Raw genomic sequence first — 22,116 nt, 5'->3', positions numbered from 1 at the left:
TTCCAAGAAATCTAAAGCATAATTGCATTATTTTTATTAATGTTACCGTTAAGTAGTTTGTAGCATTAGAGAAGTTCCTAATACACAGTATGCCCAAATTCCCCCATTTGTAAAATATATTTATTCTTCTTAATGTGTCAGTTGTAATCCTTGCTGAGAGGTGCTATGTGAATGCCAAATGCCATCATTGCTCATAGCGGTGAAATAGTCTTTTCAATTGCTTTTTTAGAGATTCTGTTGGAGTTTGTGTATGATTTAGTTAAGGCCTCTTTTGTAGCATCTTTGAAATATTTGAAAGTACAGCAGACTAAAACCTGGAGGAGATTCCTGGGAGGGGTTAGAAGCTTTTGAGTTTTTCCAGCCACCTGGACTCCCCACTTCTTCCATTTCTGTATTGAGTATCATAATATGTTAAGACTGAGAGGAAAAAAAGGATTGTAGCAGTATGTGTATACCCTGAAGCAGGTAGCAGTAATTGCTCTTTAAAGAGCTTTAAAAAATATCTTTTAAATATTATCCTAGAAATGATAACAAAATGAGACCAGACAGGACCTTCAGTGGTCATCTGTTTGTCAGTCATAGGGCAAAATTGGTTATACACCTGTTATTTCTGGCAGGTGTTTGTCTAACATATTCTTAAAGATTTCCACTGATGGAGACTGTAATGCCTCCCTATGAATCTAATCCAATGTCTCCTTGTCCTTGGTGGTTGAAAGCTCTCTTTTCCCAGTATCTTAACAGAAATATTTCTTACTGTGCAAGAGTTTAAGCTCGTTACCTTTGCTATCCACTGTGGATGGTGAGAAGATATTGTTCTTTACCCCTGTGCATCAGCCATTTATATATTTCCCCTTCCCTATGGTAAGTCTTCATCTTACTCATTCCTGGGTTTGTGTTTTTCCTCACAGACCCTGTTTTCTAAACCTCTGATAATTGCTGCTGCTGCCCTCTGTGTGTTGATCATTTTAGATCATAGGTTCTTATGAAAATCCTGAAAAATACCTGTTTTCAGACACTAATTTAACACATTAAATATTCTCATCTCTGTGATCACTGTCTATTCACACAGTTTTTAGCAGGTGCTATGGGACAAGTTACGTAGGCCATAGTGCACTGCAGATGCGGAGCACGGCTAAAGAGAAGCTCTCCATAACTATTGATTCACATCAGCTTCGTCAAGCAGCCTTTTGCTTGGAAATAGATGCTTATAATTATGTTGATGACATGACAAGAAAATTTTCTGCTGCTGCTGAGTTGAGTTGGTATCTTGAGCTGGAAGTAAGAATATGTCAGCTGCAATGTTGACTGGAACATGGATCCTGTAAGAGCTCAAGAGACAAATACAGGGAGTATAAAAGAAGCTGTTAAGACACCTAGAAAAGGCTGTTACCCTTCTCAGAGTACTGTTTCTCTGGAGCTTACTGTATTATACAATAAAAGCTAAAATCTAAAAAAGAAGAATTGTTCTTACTCTCTTCCTTTATTTATGTTTAAAGTTATTTCTGTTTATTTACTCCAGGACATTTGAAATGGACCAAAGCTGAGGATATTGACATAGAAACACCAGGATCTATTCTAGTGAACACTAACCTGAGGGCTTTAATAAATAAACACACCTTTGCTTCTTTACCTCAGCATTTTCAACAATACCTCCTGCTTTTGCTTCCAGAAGTAGACAGGCAGGTAAGTAGCATCGTGCAATATTTCTTTCTTTAATGAGACTTTTTTACAGTGTGTTTGCATAGGCTGATTTGTTTGACTAGGAGTTGTTCCAGGAAAGAATAAGAAGAAAATTTCCATAAAAAAAAACAGGTAAAACTGTTAGATGTAGAATGACTATAAAGTTTATCTAAGCGTCAACGAGTTCCTGCTTCCTTTCTTTCTGAAAACTGTGCAGCTCCCTGATTTGTCTAAATGAAAACTGGCCAGCAGATCTTCTGAACTGGCCAAATCTCTTAATTAGTTTTTCTACCTATGATGTTGAAGATAAACTTCTCAACTTCAAGACTTTATTTACATTGAGTCTCTTTTTATCTGTGATCTTCCTGGGCACTCTGCCAGCAATGTCCAGGTCAATATTAGTTCTGTTAGTTTCTTCTCCTCACCTTTTACACATGGCTACGTATGCATCTGCTCAGCTCCAGTGCACTGAATCCATTCATTCACACCTGTTGTAAGGAAGTTCTTGTTCAGAGCTCACAGCTATAGGCTCATACAGGTTGTTAATCAGTTCTCTTGAGGAGAATGACTTGGGGAGTAACAGGGTGGAAATAAAAGTTCAGTTTCATGTTGTTTCCTACAATGTTTGGTCCTTTCTGCATTTTTTGGTCAGATTGCAGGCTTCTTAGAGCAAGAAAACAATCTTTCCAGCATGTCTAGCAGTTAAAACAGCAAAGAGAGCCCAAAACAATTTCATTTACACACTTGCCTCACTTCTGGATTTAAACAATCTTAGCAATTTCAACAGGGAATACTCATGTACTTAATTCAGACACATTAAGTTACCCAAATAGGGCATTATATTTTTTGCAGATGGTCAGTATCCCTCTTTGTATGTAATAACTAGAGAATGCAGTTCACTTAAATGATTAATTAAACCCTGCATCTTAAATCAGTATGTTAAATGGCATGGTTTCATTTCTTAAACTGTTAGTAGTTAGTGTCTACCACAGTAACACAGGGGAAGGCAGTGCAATATGAGACAAAAAGAGAAAGAAAAATTGTAGATGTACATTTACTCGGCCTCTTATCAAATTAGATACTGTATGTTGTGGACTAAAATGATGCACTTTCATAATGGAATATTTGAAAAAGAATATTAAAACCAGAGCCATAGGAGAAAGAATGTAAACCTATTTAATCTCAAGCTCCCACAAGGCAGTCAAAGTCAGTATTGACAAATTTTAAGAGAACCTTTTTCCCCTGCTGTAAAACAGATTTTAACTTAGTGCCCAGCAAATATTTTCCTTAGAGTTTTGAATTTTTTCTCTCTTTCTAGTTAATTTACCAGAAGAGATAAAAAAAAATCTGCTACTTAAAAATCATGTTTTCTCTCCAACCATCAAAGATCCCAGTGTTCATGAATTGCATTTCAAGTACAGGGGCCTTATTTAGAAGTTTCTTGCTTTAATTTTTTTTTTTTTAAAATGGAGGCTCTAGAACTGACAAGCCATTTACCTTCTTATCAGGGTTCTTACAGCAGAGTTTTTGGCAAGAAAATCAAGAGAATATTTGTTGAATTTAATCATACCTCACTAGTTAAAAGCAATGCATTTCTTTTTTATTTTTATTTCGGAAAGAATTCACATAATGCATACATTGCAGGTGTTATTTCCAAGGCCCAACGCTGTTACTTCGTAAGCGAACTAGGGAAAAAAGCAGTTGTCATGAGACATTTACAGGTGCTTTCTGTCTCGTCTTCTCACAGCATTCTGTGGGTTTGTGTAGCATACCATGTTTTAACATGTGTTTGGAAGGCAGGAGTCTCCATTCATCTCTGGAAGATTAATGGAAATGTTTGGCCTTTAAGTGTGTGTTAGTTTGAGGATTGTTTTCTGGTGGGGCGGGAAATACCCCTGAATCCTCACTTTGTCGAGATCTTAGTAGAGAAAGAATTGCATCGCTTTTCTTGATATCTGAGAATATGTCCTTTACTATGCCTAAAGAGTAGTATCCCAGATACGGACTGATGAAAGCAATTGAACTGATATTCTTTTCCTTCCTGTGGCAAGTGGAAAATGCCAGTGTAGTGCTTAAGGATCAAGTGAGATGGAGAGAATTCCAGCCAGGGAGCTCTGGTGGGAGTCTCTAGTGTGTGTCACTCTGACTGGAGTATTCAGTCTTCCTCTTTTATTTCTACTGTCTAACAAATGGGGCATCAGGCAAGCAAAAATGGTGTAAAACTATTCTTTGAGTTAGCTGCCCATCTCTGAGGGTTCAGTTTCGTTGTTTTATATTGTCCTTTTCTTGTTTCACCTGAGAATTCCTACTCCTGCTCTTCTGGCTCTGAAGTGTTTCCTCCCTGTGCGCTGCTCTGCAGTTGGCTGCTGCTGTCTTCCCCAGAGAAAGCTGCATTTCTGTGTTGTCATGTGGATATACTATGTGAAGTACTGTAATGAATGGCACTATAAAAATGTAATAGAGTTATGCTATTTGTGTATATATAGTGATCTGTGAAATAAATTACTAATGAAGTGCAGTCTCATTTAGGCTTTATTACTGCTCCACATAGAAAAACCCTATGATGAATGATCCTTTGTCACTTCTGTCATAAACACCATTTTTCTGGGCGGTATAACTCCTCCTCTTTAAATCTTACCGGGCTGAAACTTGTCATGCATATGTCAGTTTGAATAAGCATTTTTAGAAACCATTAGTTAAGGGAGTTGAGGTTTTCTTTTTTTTGTGTGCAAGTGTTTATTATAAGTAAATGACTTCTCTCTCAACCCTGGTTAGTCTAATATATTCTAAAAAAGTTCAGGGCCAAGTCAGGAGCTTCATGGGATGTGTTTTCTGATTTTTCTTTTGTTTTCAAGTTTTGTGGTTGCTATCAGGGAGCCATGGGAGTCCCTTATGGAACAAGAGCCATGGGAGCCCATGGAACAAAGGGCCTTAGGAAAGATGTCCCAGAGTGGAAGAAGTTGCGAACAACTCTACTGATGTTGGTGCTGTCATTTTTCCTACTCCAGGTAGATTTTTGACAAGGTGGAAGTGTAGGATCACTGCCTTTTTCTTTTTCCTTAGGAAAAGATAAATTGTATCATCAGTTATTCACACTTGAAATTGATTTCAGCTTGTACATTAGTTTAAATTTTATTTCAGTAACAATGAGGCCTGTGTGTAATTTTCTGTATTCAAAATGCCTATAAAAGAAATCGGAGCAAGTTAGCAGTTATGGTAGATATGTTTTACCAAGGATTTTATTTGCTTTCATTCGGGTTCAGGGTAAGATAGTATGTGGACATTGTTCAAAGAAGCAGCCGTGACCCAGACTTGTCTATTCAGCAGACTGCTCCAAAATGTTGCATCACCGGATACTGGGAAACTCATGTCTGAAATTTGAACATCCAGATTTTCAGCTCTTTGTTAATCTATATGGACTCAAAGGCTCAAAAACCTTAAAGTTCAACTGATACAGAAGCCTGTTGGGTGATCCCCCAGGAGACCTAGATGACTGAGGTGGCAATAGAGAAAACATATAGGTATAGAAACTATATGGAAAGCAAAGTCTCTGCAGAAAAGATTTCAGTTGTCACAAATGCCAGCAAAGTATTTTTCTTTTCAGCTCTAATTAGAACATTCTACAGCTGAAGAACAATGGGATTTTCATCAAATAAATACATGCTTCTAATATTAATACATCAAGCTGATAATTACATGTAACAGAAGCCTTCATGACCATCTCTCAGCAAATATTCATCTTCAAAGCAAGAAGTTTCTCTCTGTATCTAGATTGCTATACTGCATCAGTGCCTCTTTAAATATTAATTAAACAATGTATGTTGTGCAAGGATGAGTAACAGGTCTGTATGACAGGTTGCTGAAAGGGAATGGCAGCTGGCAATATCTTGTCTACACCAGCTTTCCTTGTTGCTGCTACTGGGGAGTCGAATTCCTGCTATTAACACTGGGGTATGGGCAAAAGGAAGGGAAAAACACCCATTGTAGTAAGCTTCCAAGAAGAGAAGTGCTGCCTTGTCTGAATACTAGCAGAAAGCTTAAGAGATTTTACTCATCCTTAGAGAGCTAAACAAAATGTTCTTTCCTGAATGGTCTGAAAAAATATGTCTTTCCAGACTCTACAAATGCTTAGCAACTTTCTGATCTTTGAGAATTTAACTCCCTGTCCTGTATTTTCTCTTCTGGTAATATTGGGTTCTTCTGAGCCTCTTGTAGTTTGCACCTGCCCTGCCCTTTCACATAGAATGGCAATTTCTTCCTGCAAAAACACCCACAAAGGATCTCAGAGCCTCCTCAGACCTGTGTGTTAGGTTGCAGTGCCATTTTATCTGACCAAACCTACTCATGAAGAGCATTTAAACCAGTAATTATATCTTGTCTTAGCTTTACTTGTTTTAGGAAAGAAATTTAGCAATCTTTTATTTATTTTCTGAAGCAATCTACAGTTTATAGATAGTCAAGGTAGTTACTTAAATTCAAAATTCTAAACTTAAATATTCTTAAGGAAATGCTTAAGCCATGTAGTATTGCAGAAGTGCCTGTGAATATTTCAGATTTATAGTGAGTCAATCTACTAAGAAGAAAAACATGACGTACAAATCAAAAGATTCTAAAATGGGTCAAACCCCATCTTAATCTCTTTCTTTTAATTTCTAAATCAGTGAATCCCAAAATAATAATTGTCTCTTGGGTCAGTGCCAGTATTGTTGCTAGGTAATAACGTTACAGCATCCTGTCATTTTAAGGTCAGCGCAGGTTCTGTGTTTCTGTCTTGGTCTACTCAATTTAGGTTGATGCTGGGACTTCCAGGTTGATTATATCACCTTGCAAGGATTCCCTCTCGCCTTGCATTGAAAAAAAGTCACAGGTTGATGTCAGTTAGTGATTTTCTCTGTTCTGTTTAAAATAGAAGTAATTTTGGGGAGGTTATCCGCAGAATTCCATTTCAAAAGCTCTTTGCTTTCATGTAGTATGAATCAGCTTAATATCTGTTCCTACCATTTAAGCAATGATAACAAAAGGTAACCGTTGTTTTTGGTGTGGACAAATTACTCCTACTCCCAAGCACATCAGTTTGAGTTCTGCAGTGGAGAGTGAGTAATGAATAATACACGAAATTCTTAGGCTTGTAAAAGACAAGGAGAGAGGTCTGGTATCTGCCATTCTGACACTTAGTATTTATTTTATTCTTGGCAATCAAAAGAATAAAATAAATACTATTTAGTATATATCTTACTGTATATTAGTTTTATGTTAAAAGAGAGTAAGCGAAGCTTTATTTTCACAGTTTCTTCCTTGTAGTAGTGTAACCATCTTCCTGTTTGTTTTCTTAACTTCAGCAGAACTTGAGAATGATATTTGCCATTGGACTTTTCTAGCATTTTCTTTGTAAGACATCGAACTGCAGAAATTAGTCCTGTGTGTATTATTTGCTCCCAGGTTTGTTTTACATTTCTCACCATGGAACTATTGTGTGGTAGTAGCTAAATGGTTGCCTTATCTTACTTAGCTGCCTTTTCTGCTAATACTGCAGTCTTTTAGCTGTCCTTTTCAATTCTCTATCATCGGTAGATTTCAAATATTTATTATTATGTTCCTGTAAATGTTCGAGTTTTACACTGAAATAGTTTTAGGGTTATGACAAAAGCACTTAGTTCAGAGGAGAACATTTGCAATAGAAGGTTAAATGTAACATATGTCTTCTGCACCTAAGCATATTTAAAAAGCTGTTAAATTGGCACCCCTGCGTGTCTAGTAATTGAAGGTCATTTTATGTCACATTTCTCCCTTTAACTGACATTTTTTTCTTTGGTTTTATTGGTTAATGTGGATAGCATGGCGTTGTTGTAATGTGCTTTATTTGTACAGCTTTATTAGGGTAGTTTTAATATAGGTATCTTATAGACTAGATGGATGAAGAAATTCCAAAGCATTTAAGCTGCCTTTTCAATAAGATTCTGGGGCTCTGATTCCTGAGCTCAGCTAGCCGGGAGTGTTCAGAGAGGTTACTACCCCCAGCTGGCCCTTCTGTCCTTGTGCTGCAAGTTAATACCTTTTCTACCAAATGCAGCTGTATGGATGGTGTATCTGCACGTTTCACAGTCATGTATTAAGAACAAACATCAGTTTCACTTTACATGAGTTGAAGTCTGAAGGGTTTTACTTCAAAATCCCTGTTGGCTTTAGCTACAGGAATACTCTTAGCTTCCCTAGTGCAGTCCAGTAAGGCTCACTGCAATTGCATTGCAATCTGGCTGCTCTGATTGATGCAGTAATAGAATTCTTGTTTGCTTGTTTGTCATGATCCTTAGAGGTCCTCCTCAATATCAGTACTTCTACATGCGTGAATAGGAAGCTTTACATTTTTAATTAAGTGTCATGGTTTTGCATTTCTGCAGGCTCAGCCACTGTATTTTAAAGTGTGAATGAGTGTTTTCCACCATGCCACATCCATGTAGTGGAAGTTCTTGTTTCTTTTCTTAAAGCCCTAGCTACAAGCTCTTGTCACACTTAAAGCATGTCTCACCTTTACAAACAAGTTTTGCAGAGGTGTTAGCAGAACTATTGCAATTGCTTTTGTCTGTAGCAAGGCTCAGTTCAGTTAGAACATCTAGTAGGACACAGTAATGGTGCTGTGCCCGCTGAAAGCTGAAAATAGAAGAGCCACAGCTGTCTCTGCAGCATCCTTTTCCATAAGTCCCTCTAGTGTGTGAGGGGCTCTGCGCTCATGGTTGTTCTCCTCGTGCAAACTAGAGAAGCTTTTGTTCCCCTCTCATTCCCTCCAAACAAATTTTCTAAAGTACAGTGCACAGCTGTCAGTGCTTAAAAAAAGAGGACCTTGTATGCAATACCAGTTCCATTTACATTTGACAGTACTTTAAAAAGAGAAAAGAATTGATAAAACACCTTCCCTTCCAGTGGGAAAGTACTTGCACAAGTGCCTTTTTAAGAAACTTTGTGCTAGGAGCTGTGTTATGAGAGTATAAGTAACATGTGGACATAAATGGTAACATACGTGGACTGGCATACAGGGGACTGGCATGCTTCAAATTATCTGGCTGTTAAGGATGCGTTGCACTACTGCAGTGTGTAGTGTTTCAGCTGTTCCTTCCTTGCAAAGTGCTAATAAGTGATATGAGTTGGTCTGCAGTGCCTCCAGTGTTGCCACTGTAGGGCTGCACTGGAATTAGATGGAGAACAGAACATTCCTTACAGCTCTGAATCTGAAGACAGCCAAGGATGTGAAACAGGATGTTGGATGCAGGTGCAGTGAAAAGAAGAGCAAGCAGAAGTGATCCATCCATGCTTCTGCTGCAATCTCTCTCCCTTTCTTCACCCTTTCTTTCTCCCTCTCCCTCCTCTCCCCTCCCCCCTCCTTCAGTATATTTGTTTTGCTTAAAAAAGGGAAAAAGAGGTTGAGGGTTTTTCCCCTAATTATTTCAGAACATTGCTATTCTTTGAGTTATTTAAACTCAGATTTCCTTTAGCTTGTTCTCTCTTGTGTTAAGGACATACAGCTATTTTTTTGCATAGAAGGGCAATGTTTTCTAATGCCTAGAGAAAAGGGATTGGATGCAGGGTGTTCATTTATGACACTCATCAAAAATAACTGACTAATTTTAGATGTTTACGTGTAAGATCCCCTCACTTTCTGCTTCTCGGGGTCAGAGGCATATGTCTTCTATTTTTATCAAAAGCTAGATGAATAGACCCTGGCTGTTTACATCTCTCCTTCTGCACCTTCCCCAACATGTGAGCATTGTTGGATAATTTAATCATGTTTTACTTTCTCAAAGTCTCCAAGCATCTTTTTTTAAACAAGTTTCATACATGCTTGCCTTGATCATGCCCTATGTATATTTTTCTGTTTTACCTTTTTTTCCCAGGCTTATGTACCTCTTCTAGTACCTTTATAAATACTTGCTGTTTGTTGTGTGTTCTGACATGCTTGGGATTGGAACTTGTATGATGGATGTAATAGAAAAATAAATTTTAATTGTAATTTCTGTAATTTGAATGCAGTTAGCAGGTAATGTTTGCTGGATATTCTGGTTTTCTTTATATTTTACTTGGTTTTTGCTTCATTTTAAAACATGCTTTATCTTTTCATTTTGCCAGATTTATTATTCTCCTTAAATTCTTCGTTTAATTTCTTGCATCTGAGCTCAACCAGATTGGATTCTATTGTCTTTTTTGACACTACAGTGTATTGGAATGAATATAGCTATCCCACTTGTCTTCTTGATTTAGACAAGGTCTAAATTAACAAGTCACATTTCATTTTGAAAACATATGTTTGCAATTCTTCAGTCTTACTCGGCATATTTTCCACTTTAGTGAAGATGGAAAAGGTCTTTGTTTCTTTCTTTAAAAGACTCTTCTTCCTTTTCTCCTCTTGTCTGAAGCAATTATTCCTATAGTAGTAGATATTTTCTTTTTCGTCCTTTGATGTTTTACTTCCAAGTTTAGTCTGGTTATTTTTTAAAGGACTAAAGTAATATTGAGAATTACTTTCACCATCTGTCTTCAGAATCTGTCTTTTCATTTTGTATTCGAGGACAAACTGTTTATGTTATGTTGATGATCAGCTGGGAATCACAAGAGTTTTTCTTATAAGGAGTGATAACTTCACAATCGGGACTAAAGAAAATTTAGCCGTATTCTAGGTCAGGTTATACTCTAATGTAAAAAAGTGAGATCCATGGAAGAGAGATTATACAGAGTGAACTTTAGCACTCAAGTTGCATTGCATCAGAATTGCTGTGAGAGACATAGTGTAAGCTAGTATCTTTCCATGTGACCTACCTAAAACATGAAGTTGGGGTGGCTGAGTTTGTTGTTCTGGGAGCAGCTCTTAAGTCAGATCCATGTATTGCTGTCTACTGTATTCCTTTGTGTTGGGTGTATCTGTCTTATCATTCGTGTACTTCTCAGCTTTACTGTAACTGTTTTGTTGTCAAAACAGCAAAAAGGTCCTGATGGTTGCATCTTGTCAGAAACAATTTTCTTATACTCCTGTTTACCTACTTTAAACTCAGAACCTCTACCATTGTTGGCTTTAAATACATGGAAACTTTTAAGGAAGGATAGATTTTTCTTCGAAGTCATAGCACTGTGTGTAAATGTGTGGATGTATTTTTTTGTTTGAGATGAGCCTCTAAACGTTCCTAATCTTCAGGCAAAGAAACAGTTGCTATCCTTTTGTCTCTGTGTTTTTTGGCAAGCCCTGTCTGTTTTTTTTAAATGTTTTGTAGTTTCCAACTGCATTACTTCTTCCACATTCCTACCATCTGTGTCCTCAAGACCTGAAATCATCAACGTTTTGTGTTAAACTTGGTAATTACCAACTCCTTTACTATTCATTCCCCTCCCTTTTTTTGCTCTTCTCCAGTATGATATTGTGCCTTTCTCTGCACGTTTCTCTTTCCTTTTTTTATGTATCTCAAAACCATTGATGAAAATTTGCTTCTCTTGAGAAAAGACAGGCAGAGAAGACAAGGGGAGTGCTTGCCCTCAAGGGGAGCAGTGTATGTGTATGGGGCTCTTTTATAGGGTGGATTACAGCCTGGTTTATATCTTAGGGGTCAGGGTCAGAGCAGAAGCAAGTGGCATGGATGTCATTGTGATGGGAGTTTGCTAGGTCATCTAACAAACACCCCACACAGCTAACTCCACACTGGTAAGGCCACACTAGAGTACTTTGTCCAGTTCTAGGCTCCCCAGTAGTGAGAGATGGATTAAGGGACGGGAGCGTCTCTCTCATGAGGAAAGGCCTTTGAGAGATGGGACTTAGCCTAGAGAAGAAAAGGATCAGGGGGAACCTTACCAATGCGTATAAATGCCTGAAGCAAGGGTGTGACAGGACCAGAGGCAATGGGCACAAACCAAAAGACAGGAGGTTCCATATGAAAATAAGGTAAAATTTTTTTCGGTGAGGGCACAGGTTGCATAGAGAGGTTGTGGATTCTCCATCCTTGGAGATCTTCAAAAGCCATCTGGACATGGTCTTGGGCAACTGGCTCTAGGTGGGCCGGCTTGAGCAGGGGGCTTGGACAAGATGACCACCTCCAGAGGTCACTTCTAACCTCAACTATTCTTTGATATGGTGAGGAAGTGGATAAACTCTTCTTTAAGTAACTTGAGGAAGTCTGTATCACAGACCTGGTTCTTATGGGGACTTTAACCTCCCTGTTGTCACTAGAAGGACAACACAATGGAAACAAGCTGGAACATGGGAAATTCTGATTTGATTATCAGGAAAAATACTTTCACAGCAAGAATGGTTAAGCACTGGAGAAGGCTGTGGAAGCTCTCTTCTCAGAGATACTCTGAACTTAAGTGGGCAAGGCCCTAAACAAGCTGCTCTAAGTGGAATGGCTTTGAAAACTTCATGATGTCTGGAGGTCGTGCCCAACCCACATGATTCTATATATGATTCTGTAGGTGATATCTACTGCTTTTTCCTCAGACCTGTCCAAGAAAGCATTTAGAGCGATGTCATGATTTCTTCTTGAGAGCGCCATCCTGATTGGTGCTCATTTCTTTGTAATCTTCTAGGTTCTTTGTTGCATTATTTCCCATTTCTTTTCCCCCAGGATCTGAAATCTACATTCTGTATGTGTGAAAACCTGGCGAAGTACAAATACAGCATATTAGCTGTTCAGTAACGGGCTAGCTCTTTAATGTGATGTAAGATGATTTGTTAGTGGTGGTTGTTTTTTTGTTAGTATATCTCATTTTTTGCCTGGCCTCTGATTTTTATCCCCATCTGAAATGTATTATTATAGTTCAATAACACAGCCAGGCTAGTACTGTCAATATGGTTCTTTCCGGTCTTGGAGATTAATGAAAAGCTTGTGCTTTAAGCTGATAGGTTCCTGTATCTTTTTTTTCCCCCCCTACATTGACATATTTTGCAAGGGTGTACTTTGGTGAAGAGTCTGGAGCACAAGTCTTATGAGGAGCGGCTGAGGGAACTGGGGTTGTTTAGTCTGGAGAAGAGGAGGCTGAGGGGAGACCTTATTGCTCTCTATAACTACCTGAAAGGAGGTTGTAGTGAGGTGGGGGTCGGTCTCTTCTCCCTAGTAACAAGTGATAGGACGAGAGGAAACGGCCTCAAGCTGCGCCAGGGGAAGTTTAGGTTGGATATTAGGAAAAAGTTCTTCACCGAAAGGGTAGTCAGGCATTGGACCAGGCTGCCCAGGGAAGTGGTTGAGTCTCCATCCCTGGAGATATTTAAAGAATGGATAGATGTGGTGCTCGAGGACACGGTATAGATGGACTTGGCAGTGTTAGGTTAACAGTTGGACTCGATGATCTTAAGGGTCTTTTCCAACCTTGACCATTCTATGATTCTATGATTTGCCCTAGCATCATTTCTCTAAAGAATTGACAGAATTCTTAATTTCTTGAATCAAGCTCGTGCAAGTACTAATCTAATAATTTATTGAAGTCCAGCGGTTTTATTTTGCTGTTCAATGTGTGGCAGCTTGCATTCAAGATGGTTTTGTTTTGCTGTTCTCAGCTTTCCTGTTGGGGCCCCTCACACAGGTTTGGGTTTTTTTTTCAGAGCCTGGCAGTGCCACTGGTTTGTCCCCATATAGTTCCTTTTTCTGGATCTCCAAACTCTGCTTCCCTGCCAATTCTGAGGGAAATACGAATTATCTGTCACACCTACAGGTACTTCCTGTGGACTCTTGAGCTCTGTCTTTTTTGGCCATTTCCCTTACCATGTGAGGTTTACCCAAAAGTTCAGAGGTAATCCAATACTGAGGAGTTCTATAGTAAGGCAGTCTAAGCTAGACATTGAAGCTTAATGGTGGCGGTGGGGCTGTACTGTAAGAAAGCAAAGACCGTTTTGCACTGGAAATAATGATGTGGGTTATTCCATTGCTAGTTTCTAAATCAAATTTGAAAAGAAGTTATGGTCATGATTATGGACAGCTCAGCAGGAACATCTCTTCAGTCAACCTTTAAGCAACAACGACAGGGAGGCTACACTAAAGAAAATACTCTTTCATTAAATGAAGAGTATTAAGTCATCGTCTTGAATATTAAGCATGGCCAGTTCACTTCAGAAGCTGTGGAAGGAAGCCAGAGAAGGGCACCAAAATTTACATGAGCCATAAAAAATTCTAAAGAACAATTACTGTATTTGAACTTTTTAATCTACCAGAACCAAATTAAATGTGAAGAGCAGCAACTTTAATAACAATCAAGTGCTGTATTTCACACAAAAGGCAGCTAACCTATGGAAGTCTTTTGCATACTAAAAGTTAGCATTGATCGCTGGCAGAGTTTAACTGATACAAATAGAAGATGGTAGATGCATATATGTGAGTAGTAGCCACAGTTATATCAAATGGACTGAAATATTTATGGAAAATAAAAATCCCCTTTTTCAGTCTTATGCCAGCTAAGCTAAATAGAAATAGAAATCTTTTATTTGACAGCTTTACTAGTAATTGGCTATTACGTGATCTTTCACAAGCTTTATCTGCGTAATCTGTTCCTTGCCATTACCAAGGGTTAGTTCAACCTCTGATTTTATCTGATTTTGTTACATTATGGTACCACTCACATATTACTGACTGCTGAAAAATATAGTATCTTTGCTTAACATTGAGTTGTGTAGCAGAAACACTATCATCAGAAATGCAGCCATTGTTTAACAGAACTTAGAGATTTTTTTTTTTAGAGCTGCTTTTCCTTTTCTTACCCAAGTGCGTTCACACTCATTTTCTATTATAGACTTGCCAACTGTTAGAGCATCCTTTTAGTTTGGTCCCATTTATCACAGACTTTTTGAATAGTAGTTGTATAGGTAGAAAAATTACTTTTAGATAGGTAATGGAATACTTGAACAGTCAGCACTATTCTATAGGAAACGGAGAAACTTCCTCAATGATTTTTGTACTAGAAATATATACAAGTGCACTTAGAAATACTTTTCAGATGGATGAAAGTTAAGTTTTATAATTGCCAACTATTACTTGACAGGGAGAGCTCTGGCTGTGGAGAACTCCTTGACATAATTGGTTCCCAGATCATTAGCCAAAGTAATGAACAGAAGAATCATTGTTTTGCATTATTACATAGAATTTAGCTTATGTAAGTGCAAGCAGATCTTGTTAGAGTTTCTGAAGAATGTGTCAGTCAGAAATGAAACAGAGGCTGACAAGAGCACATATAGTAATAAGTTCTATTCCCCTTTTTAGTGCCTTGTCCATTTTGCGATGGTAACTTTTTTTTTTCCTAGAAAACATTGATATGGGCAAAGCATATGGTCTTATAATACTACTGTCTGCAGCCATTCTCTATTTACCAATGATAATTTCTGGCTCTTGGGCTTAATGAGAAGTCTGTTCTACAGGGATGCCACACTTAGCCTCAAGAACAGAAAGTATCTAACTTGGCTTTTAATATGCCTCAAGCTATCAGCTGCTAGCAAAGGAGTTGTTGATGAGTGAGTAAGGCTCCTTCCAGCCATCATGAAGCATAATTGTGGTGGCTGATACGACAGGTTTGTGTTTGAGAAAGATGGTTCCAGAAACTGAGAGTGTGTCTGCAATACAAGCAAAGCCAGAAGACAGTGCAATGCTCCATGCTGTGACATCCATTTAAGATATTTTGGAACTAATTGCAATCTAACCTTCGGCTGGGGCTGCATGGCTAGAAGGCGCGTCCCCTGGGTGGTGGATAGGGGATCCCTCTTTGGAGGGTGCACCGGATAAAATTGAAGAAGGTGCCGCGAACCAACGCAGCCTAAGGGAAGGCCACCCTGACAGAAGAACCACTGGCCCTCCAAGTCATGGGGGTTGGGCAGGAGGCCAACTACCTCCTCCCGGAAAAAAAAAAAAAAAAAAAAGTTGCAGAAACGACGAGCATCAACTTTCAAAAAAACCCGAAATGGCAGAGATGGAGAAAATCAGTAATGAAGTGAGGAGGAGGAGATGGAACTGGATCGGTCATGTCTTGAGGAAAAAACCAACAGAAGACTGCGCTGTGGCCCTTGGGTGGACTCCAGAGCACGCAGCCGCAGACCGATCGAAGTGAAAGAACGATGTTTGCGCCTTGTGTGCCTCCTGGCACTGAGAGAATTCAGATCAGATTCAGATCAGAATTGCAATCTAAGGTTTAAATCACATGCAGGCAAAGCTAAGGCATTATCTTATGAAATGGCAGTGTTTCTGAAGGTCATTCTGTCCAAATAAGTGCTTGTTTCAGATATGGATCATGAGCTGTGGTCAGTTACACTAGATTGCATAGAGTGACTCCATTGGAAGGGCATTAAGAGGCTAGAGGCATTGAAGACAGAATGCAAAGACTGACTTAAGCACCTTTCTATAAAAAAAGGAGGTTGGCAATTGGTCAGAAGAGAAATGCATGCAAGAGCGCTTTTAGTTTTCTTTTTAATGATTCTGTAATAGATGGCAATTTGATATACCGTCCTTTAGCTTTGTAAACCCTGAAACACTCTGTTGCTAATTTAGTTTTTAAACTTCTTTAGCATCTTTTATATCTTGACATAGAAAATATGCAAAGAAAGGACAATTTTTCTAGTCTTCTCTACACTAAGGCAGAATCAACAATGTCTGTTTTTCTTGATAGGTATTGTCTAAAAGATTTTTTGGCTGTTCAGTGATGGAGAATTCACAGCCTCTCCAAATAAGTCTAGTGCCTCATTGTTTTCACTGTTAGAAAGTTTTCTCCTCAGTGTCTAATCTGAATCTCTCTTACTGCAATTCTGACTATTATTCTTTGTTCAGTTCGGCATCTATGTGGAGAGCATGGAGATTACTGTGTTCATTTTGCAATAGCTTTCAAACATGAAGGCAGTAACTCACTCCCCATCTTTCTGTTTCTTTTTCTTGAGAAGCAGCCCTTATTAATGCAGTCTTTGTAGACCTAGGACCTTAAATCTGTGTTCAGCCTCATTTCTCTCGTTTTGACTTCGTACCAGTTCTGAGTTGCAACAATCAAAATTGAACGTATTATTCCAGCTCAAGTGATAAGTAACACCAAGGAGAGCAGAACTGATTTCTGTGTTTTTACAGTACTCCCATTTATGTCTTCCAGTGTTGTGCTCACCTTCTTTGCAATTTTATAGCAAGGTTGACTTATATTCAGTTTGTGATCAGCCCATGTGCTCATAAGCCACAAATACTTTTCTACAGAAGCATTGCATAGCCACTTAGTTTCTTCATTTTGTATTTCTTTCGTTACATATTACTACAAGAGCATGAAACTTTGCATTTACCACTATTGCAATGCCCTATTTATCCCTGTTGTTTCCAAAGTGATTCTCAAATCCATCAAGAGAATTCTGAATTTCAGTTGTAGATTTCAGTGTACTCAGTCCCTCTCTGACTGATGTTATTTGCAAATTCATTCAATTTTTTTTATCATGCCCCTGAAATACAGCCTCCGAATTGATAATAAATAAACAATAGTTCCCTAAGTAAAGAGTTCTGAGTAGTTCTGTAGCCACCTAATTACAATTTATATATCCTAGCTTTGCTTAAGAAAATGGCATGTGACAGAGCATTGTTAAAATCAAGCTATGTGCTGTTGTGCTGTTCCTCTTATATCACAAGGCCTTTTATGCTGTCAGAAGAAAATATAGTGACTTGATGTGACCTATACTTGACAAATCCATGTTGGCTGTTGCTCAGCTGCTTGTTAACTTCCAGGCAGTTGTGTATAGTGTAATATATTGTGCTTTAATCATTGCACATGTTCTCCAGAGCTTGAAGACAGGGGGGGCAAGCGAAATATTTAAACATAGGCTTCTTGTGTCAATTGAGATGTGCTGCAGAATGTAGTCTAGTACCCAGCTTCTTCTTCAAAAGGTTATAGGTCTCCTGTAGGTTCTGGGTTATATCTGTCCAGAATGTGTCCATATGAATACTTAGGACACCCTAGGGCATCTCAAAAAAGAATCGGTTGTCTGTGTGTATGCCATGGAGTTCTGCTAAAGCTGGCTTAATCTGTAAGTCCTTAGCTTTGCTTATCCCCTTCTTTAGACACGGGTGATACATACGTGCTGTATACGTATAGCTAGCACATATAATTTTGCAGTTGTCCTCTTCACTGCTTTGAAATCTGTCTTCTAACAGTTCTGCAATAGATTCATAACTGGGCATTTAACAGGCTAGTCTATCAAGCCCAGATGATTTGAATGCATTTAAGTAATATTTATTCAGCTCCTTGCTTCTTCAAGGGTGAGATCTTACCCTTTTCCCTTTTGTTGCTGGTATTAATTGTATTAAGCACCTCAATGCAGCAGATTTGTGGTGAAGTTGGATGCAAAAAAGCCAGCATGAACATTAGCTTTGTCCCTGTACCCCTCTGGTTTTTCCCCTGTGTTGCACAGTGGACTAACTTTTTCTTTCATCATCATCTTGCTCCTAATGTACTTACAGAATTATTTCTTCCAGAGTTTGATGTGTCCCTTGCCAACTGTGTCTAATTTTGGCCCATTATACCATGTTCTGCTGTGGTATTCTTGCTTAGTAGGTTGACCTCATTTCCATTCCCTGCATGCTGTGAGATCAACAGTGAGGTCCTAACTAAGACAATGCGGTCTCATTGTACAATCCCCATTATTCCTTTGCAGGAGGCTTTGCACTCCATGTGGTCAGTATTGTTTATTTAAAGAACTGTGAAGTTTCTTTAACTCCTTTTTCACTAGCACCATGTTCTTGGGGAGTCTCCCAATTAATTCTGCATTTATGAAAGTACGCCTACTTGAAACACTTTTTTTTTTTTTTATTCTGTTGTCATTTCTTCTTTCTTTTTTTCCCAAACAAGCTTTAGTCTTTTATGTTACTATCAGTCATATGAATTATCACATCTCCATTTTGCCCATTAAGTCAAAATGTTGTCAACTAAATCTTCCAAGTCCTCCTACATACCATTTGTAGTTCTTGCATTAGCGTTCAACCATCAAAGACTGAGATAAATGTACCACTGTCATCACATTGGCCCCTTCTTTAACCCCTCCTTTTATAAATAAACTTGTTTTGGCAGTGGTCCACAGAATAGTATTTGATTTGATTTGGTTTGCCCATGCTACTGGGCCATGTGTATAAATACAGCATTCAAATTTTGGAGAAATTAGGAAGTCTGTCTTTACAGCATGTTCCTTTCTTCTGTGAGGTCTGTTTTCTACCTTTGCTTACCTGTTGCCATATCTCTAAACTTTTTGGGGGCATCACCCCATGGATGAAGATGCCAAAGCCATTCTGCCTGTAGCACCTATTAAACCACAACTTCATTACCGGCATATATCTGTCACTGCTGATAAAAACATCAACAGATCCCTAGGTTCCATGATGAGTCCTACAGCCCCCTTGTCACTTCTGATCTACTCAATCTCATTTCTGGCTGTATTCTTAGAGTGAAGGTAGGTGGACATCAGAGTTTAATAACCAGTTAAATGGGTAGATTTTGCAGGCATCATACATACCAAGACCTTCATGAGGTTCATCAGATGACTCTGTTGTCCTCATTCACCTTCATTCCCTCCCCCCTTGTAATCTCCTTTAGAGGTGATGAATCTCTTGGACACTGGGAGCGCTGGCTTTTCTTAATCTGTTCTTGGGATTGGTTCCTCTCTTTTTCCAGAAGAATTTCTAATTTTGGGATTACCTTTCTCTGTATATAAAGAACACATGAAGGTTTGGAGGGTTTAGCATGGAGAGAGCTTTTTATTCCCTAGTGGTGTGCTTGGGTGCATTGTGCTGTTATAGCTGAATTTCAAACTTGCCAAACAGTCGCACAAGTAAACTAGATACTGGTGCCTGAGACTGCCTATTTAAAATTTACGTGTGCCCATTTTAAACATTCTGTTTCAAGAGGAATAGGAATGTAGTCTTTGGTGTCCAGTGCAGTGGATGTGGGTTTATAGTCTGTTGTGTCAGTGCTCAGGAGCTTGTTTGTGACTGCTTATACCTGGAATATATATCCACCGAACTTGTATATAGTTCTGCTCTCTGTGACAAAGGGTGTCTTTTTTAAGTTTTCAGTAGATGGCCTTTAGAAATGCATTGCCTCATCTTTTATGTTGTGCTTTATAAGCATTAACAGAAATTAATTTGGTCAGTGCTTTTCTTGTTAGACCTTTCTGTTGTTGCAGTATGTTACCTCTTTGTAGCTTTCCTGTATCTAGTTTCTGAGCTGTTTGACACAGAGGAGGATAGGATTCACTTCCAAATGAAGACATCTGAATTTGTATGTCTGCAAGTGTGCTAAGTGTCTAAACTCCCATTACAGATGAGGCAGATCGAGTCAATACACGAACAAAGAGTCTGAAGAGCTATTTGTCTCACTATAAAGTAGATGCCGACTTGCTGGTCAGCTGAATAGTCCTCTAGGCTCCATTGACTGCATCAGCTAGACCTCCATTGACTGTAATAGCAGATTGGAAACTGAGACCATGTCTAGACATTTACATTAGTTGTTTTAATCTTAAGCTGAATTCCAGCCAGGAATGCCACCACCCTCCATTACTTTTTAAGTTACATTTGCATAGAGCTGTAGGGTCTAGGCTTGTATGTCTTTGGCACTAACGCTATAGAAATCATTAATAGAAAATATTAATCTTTGTCATCAAATGATAGTTTGTAAAGTATGAGTTTGGATATTGTTTTCATTATGATTGCTAGCAGTCACCCCTTCTTATTTACCCCCTCAAAGAATCCCAAAAGCACTTTAAGTAGTGGCCTGAAGCCACTGATTGCAGGTGGCAAGCATCCAGTTTTGGTGGTGTACACAGATATTTGATAGTATCACCTGGGGACTTGCCTGTGAATTGGTGTCGTGGTTTAACCCCAGCCAGCAACTAAGCCCCATACAGCCACTCGCTCACTCCTTCCCAGTGGGATGGGGGAGGGAATCAGACAAGTAAAAATGAGAAAACTGTGGGTTTAGATAAAAACAGTTTAATAGGTAAAGCAGAAGCCACACACACAAGCAAAGCAAAACAAGGAATTCATTCATTACTTCCCATTGGCAGGCAGGTGTTCAGCCATCTCCAGGAAAGCAGGGCTCCATGACATGTAATGGTTGCTTGGGAAGACAGATGCTATAACTGTGAATGTCCCCTCCTTCCTTCTTCTTCCCCCAGCTTTATGTGCTGAGCATGATGTCATATGGTGCGGAATAGCCCTTTGGTCAGTTGGGGTCAGCTGTCCCAGCTGTGTCCCTTCCCAGCTTCTTGTGCTCCCCCAGGCAGCTCGCTGGTGGGGTGGGGTGAGAAGCAGAAAAGGCCTTGACTCTGTGTAAGCACTGCTCGGCAGTAATGAAAACATCCCTGTGTTATCAACAGTGTTTTCAGCACAAATCCAAAACATAGCCCCATTCTAGCTACTATGGAGACAATTAACTGTATCTCAGCCAAAACCAGCACAATTGGGCCAAATTTATTTTTGCACTTTCTGTCTTCCATTCCACATACTGCTTCCCAAGTCTTGAAAAAGTCTCAGGCCTAAGGTCAGTGTTTTCTAGATAGTTGATAGCTATAAATAGTAATTGCCTACATCCGTATTTGGGTGGCTAAAGTAATCTGAGTAGGTAGCCTATTTTAAAAAGTAGGGACAAAGAAGTCAGTTCACTCCTGTAACAACATGAACCACCAAGCTTGGTGTTAAGCACTGTAAGATCTGGTTTTTGCTGACAAAGACACTGTGGCATGAAGGAAAAATTAATACATCAGACTTCGTGATTGCCAGCAGGAAGTGGTGGAAATTTATAGGATCAACAAACATGAATTTGGACGTGGTTGGCCTACCCAGTGTAATGGATGTGTAAGAAAAGCACAAAAATCAGTCACCAAAGTGTGTGTTCCAAAGTACTCACCCAGTTTACAGTAGTCTGCATTCAGAGGATGTCTAGTTGGTAGAAGCTCATGCATGTTGAGACATGCATTCTGCTGTTGCAATCTCCTCTAAAGCTTAATATCACTTTTTACTAGATTTGATAGCAATTTTTAATCCTTTGGGGATTTTGTGGAGCAAGAGAGCATCTGGTACGCTACAAATGTATCTACTGATTTTCTCTTTGGATTTAGGTTGCAAGGGGTGTTTCATGCTGACTAGCTTAGGTAGCAAATGTAGAGGCCCTAATTAGGAGTCTGATCTTCTTTATGCTTCCTTTACTGCCAGTGGAAACAGAGGAGCTCTTCCAGAGAGATGACGCAGAATACCTAAATGGTTTATTTCTCTGTACTTGGACTCAAACAGTTCTGTTTCTTGGAGAGAGTTCCCCTTAGTATTAGAGATTTGGAGGGGGAAATACAGATACTGGTCTTACCTGTCACCTGTGAACTTCTGCTCTATGATCATCAAGAGTCAAATGAGCCAGGCCTGGCATGTTGCCTGGGCAGCTCTCCAAAGTGTTTGTCTTCAGAAAGTCAGTCACTAAGGTTGCCACATC

At 39.0% G+C, this 22,116-nt stretch overlaps 1 protein-coding gene across 1 annotated transcript in view; it reads left to right on the top strand.

The window, feature by feature from the left end:
- Positions 1–22,116, top strand: part of ASXL3 (ASXL transcriptional regulator 3) — a gene marked incomplete at both ends in the record, with an annotated part of 127,315 nt that overhangs the window by 86,259 nt on the left and 18,940 nt on the right. The window contains one exon of the mRNA XM_082327368.1: positions 1,520–1,683. Coding sequence (XP_082183494.1) covers positions 1,520–1,683 — 164 coding nt within the window. The remainder of the gene's footprint in view (positions 1–1,519; positions 1,684–22,116) is intronic.

Source organism: Platalea leucorodia (genome assembly GCF_965183815.1).
Source record: "Platalea leucorodia genome assembly, chromosome: 1".
NCBI classification, from domain to species: domain Eukaryota; kingdom Metazoa; phylum Chordata; class Aves; order Pelecaniformes; family Threskiornithidae; genus Platalea; species Platalea leucorodia.
This window is presented reverse-complemented; position numbering and strand designations above follow the sequence as displayed.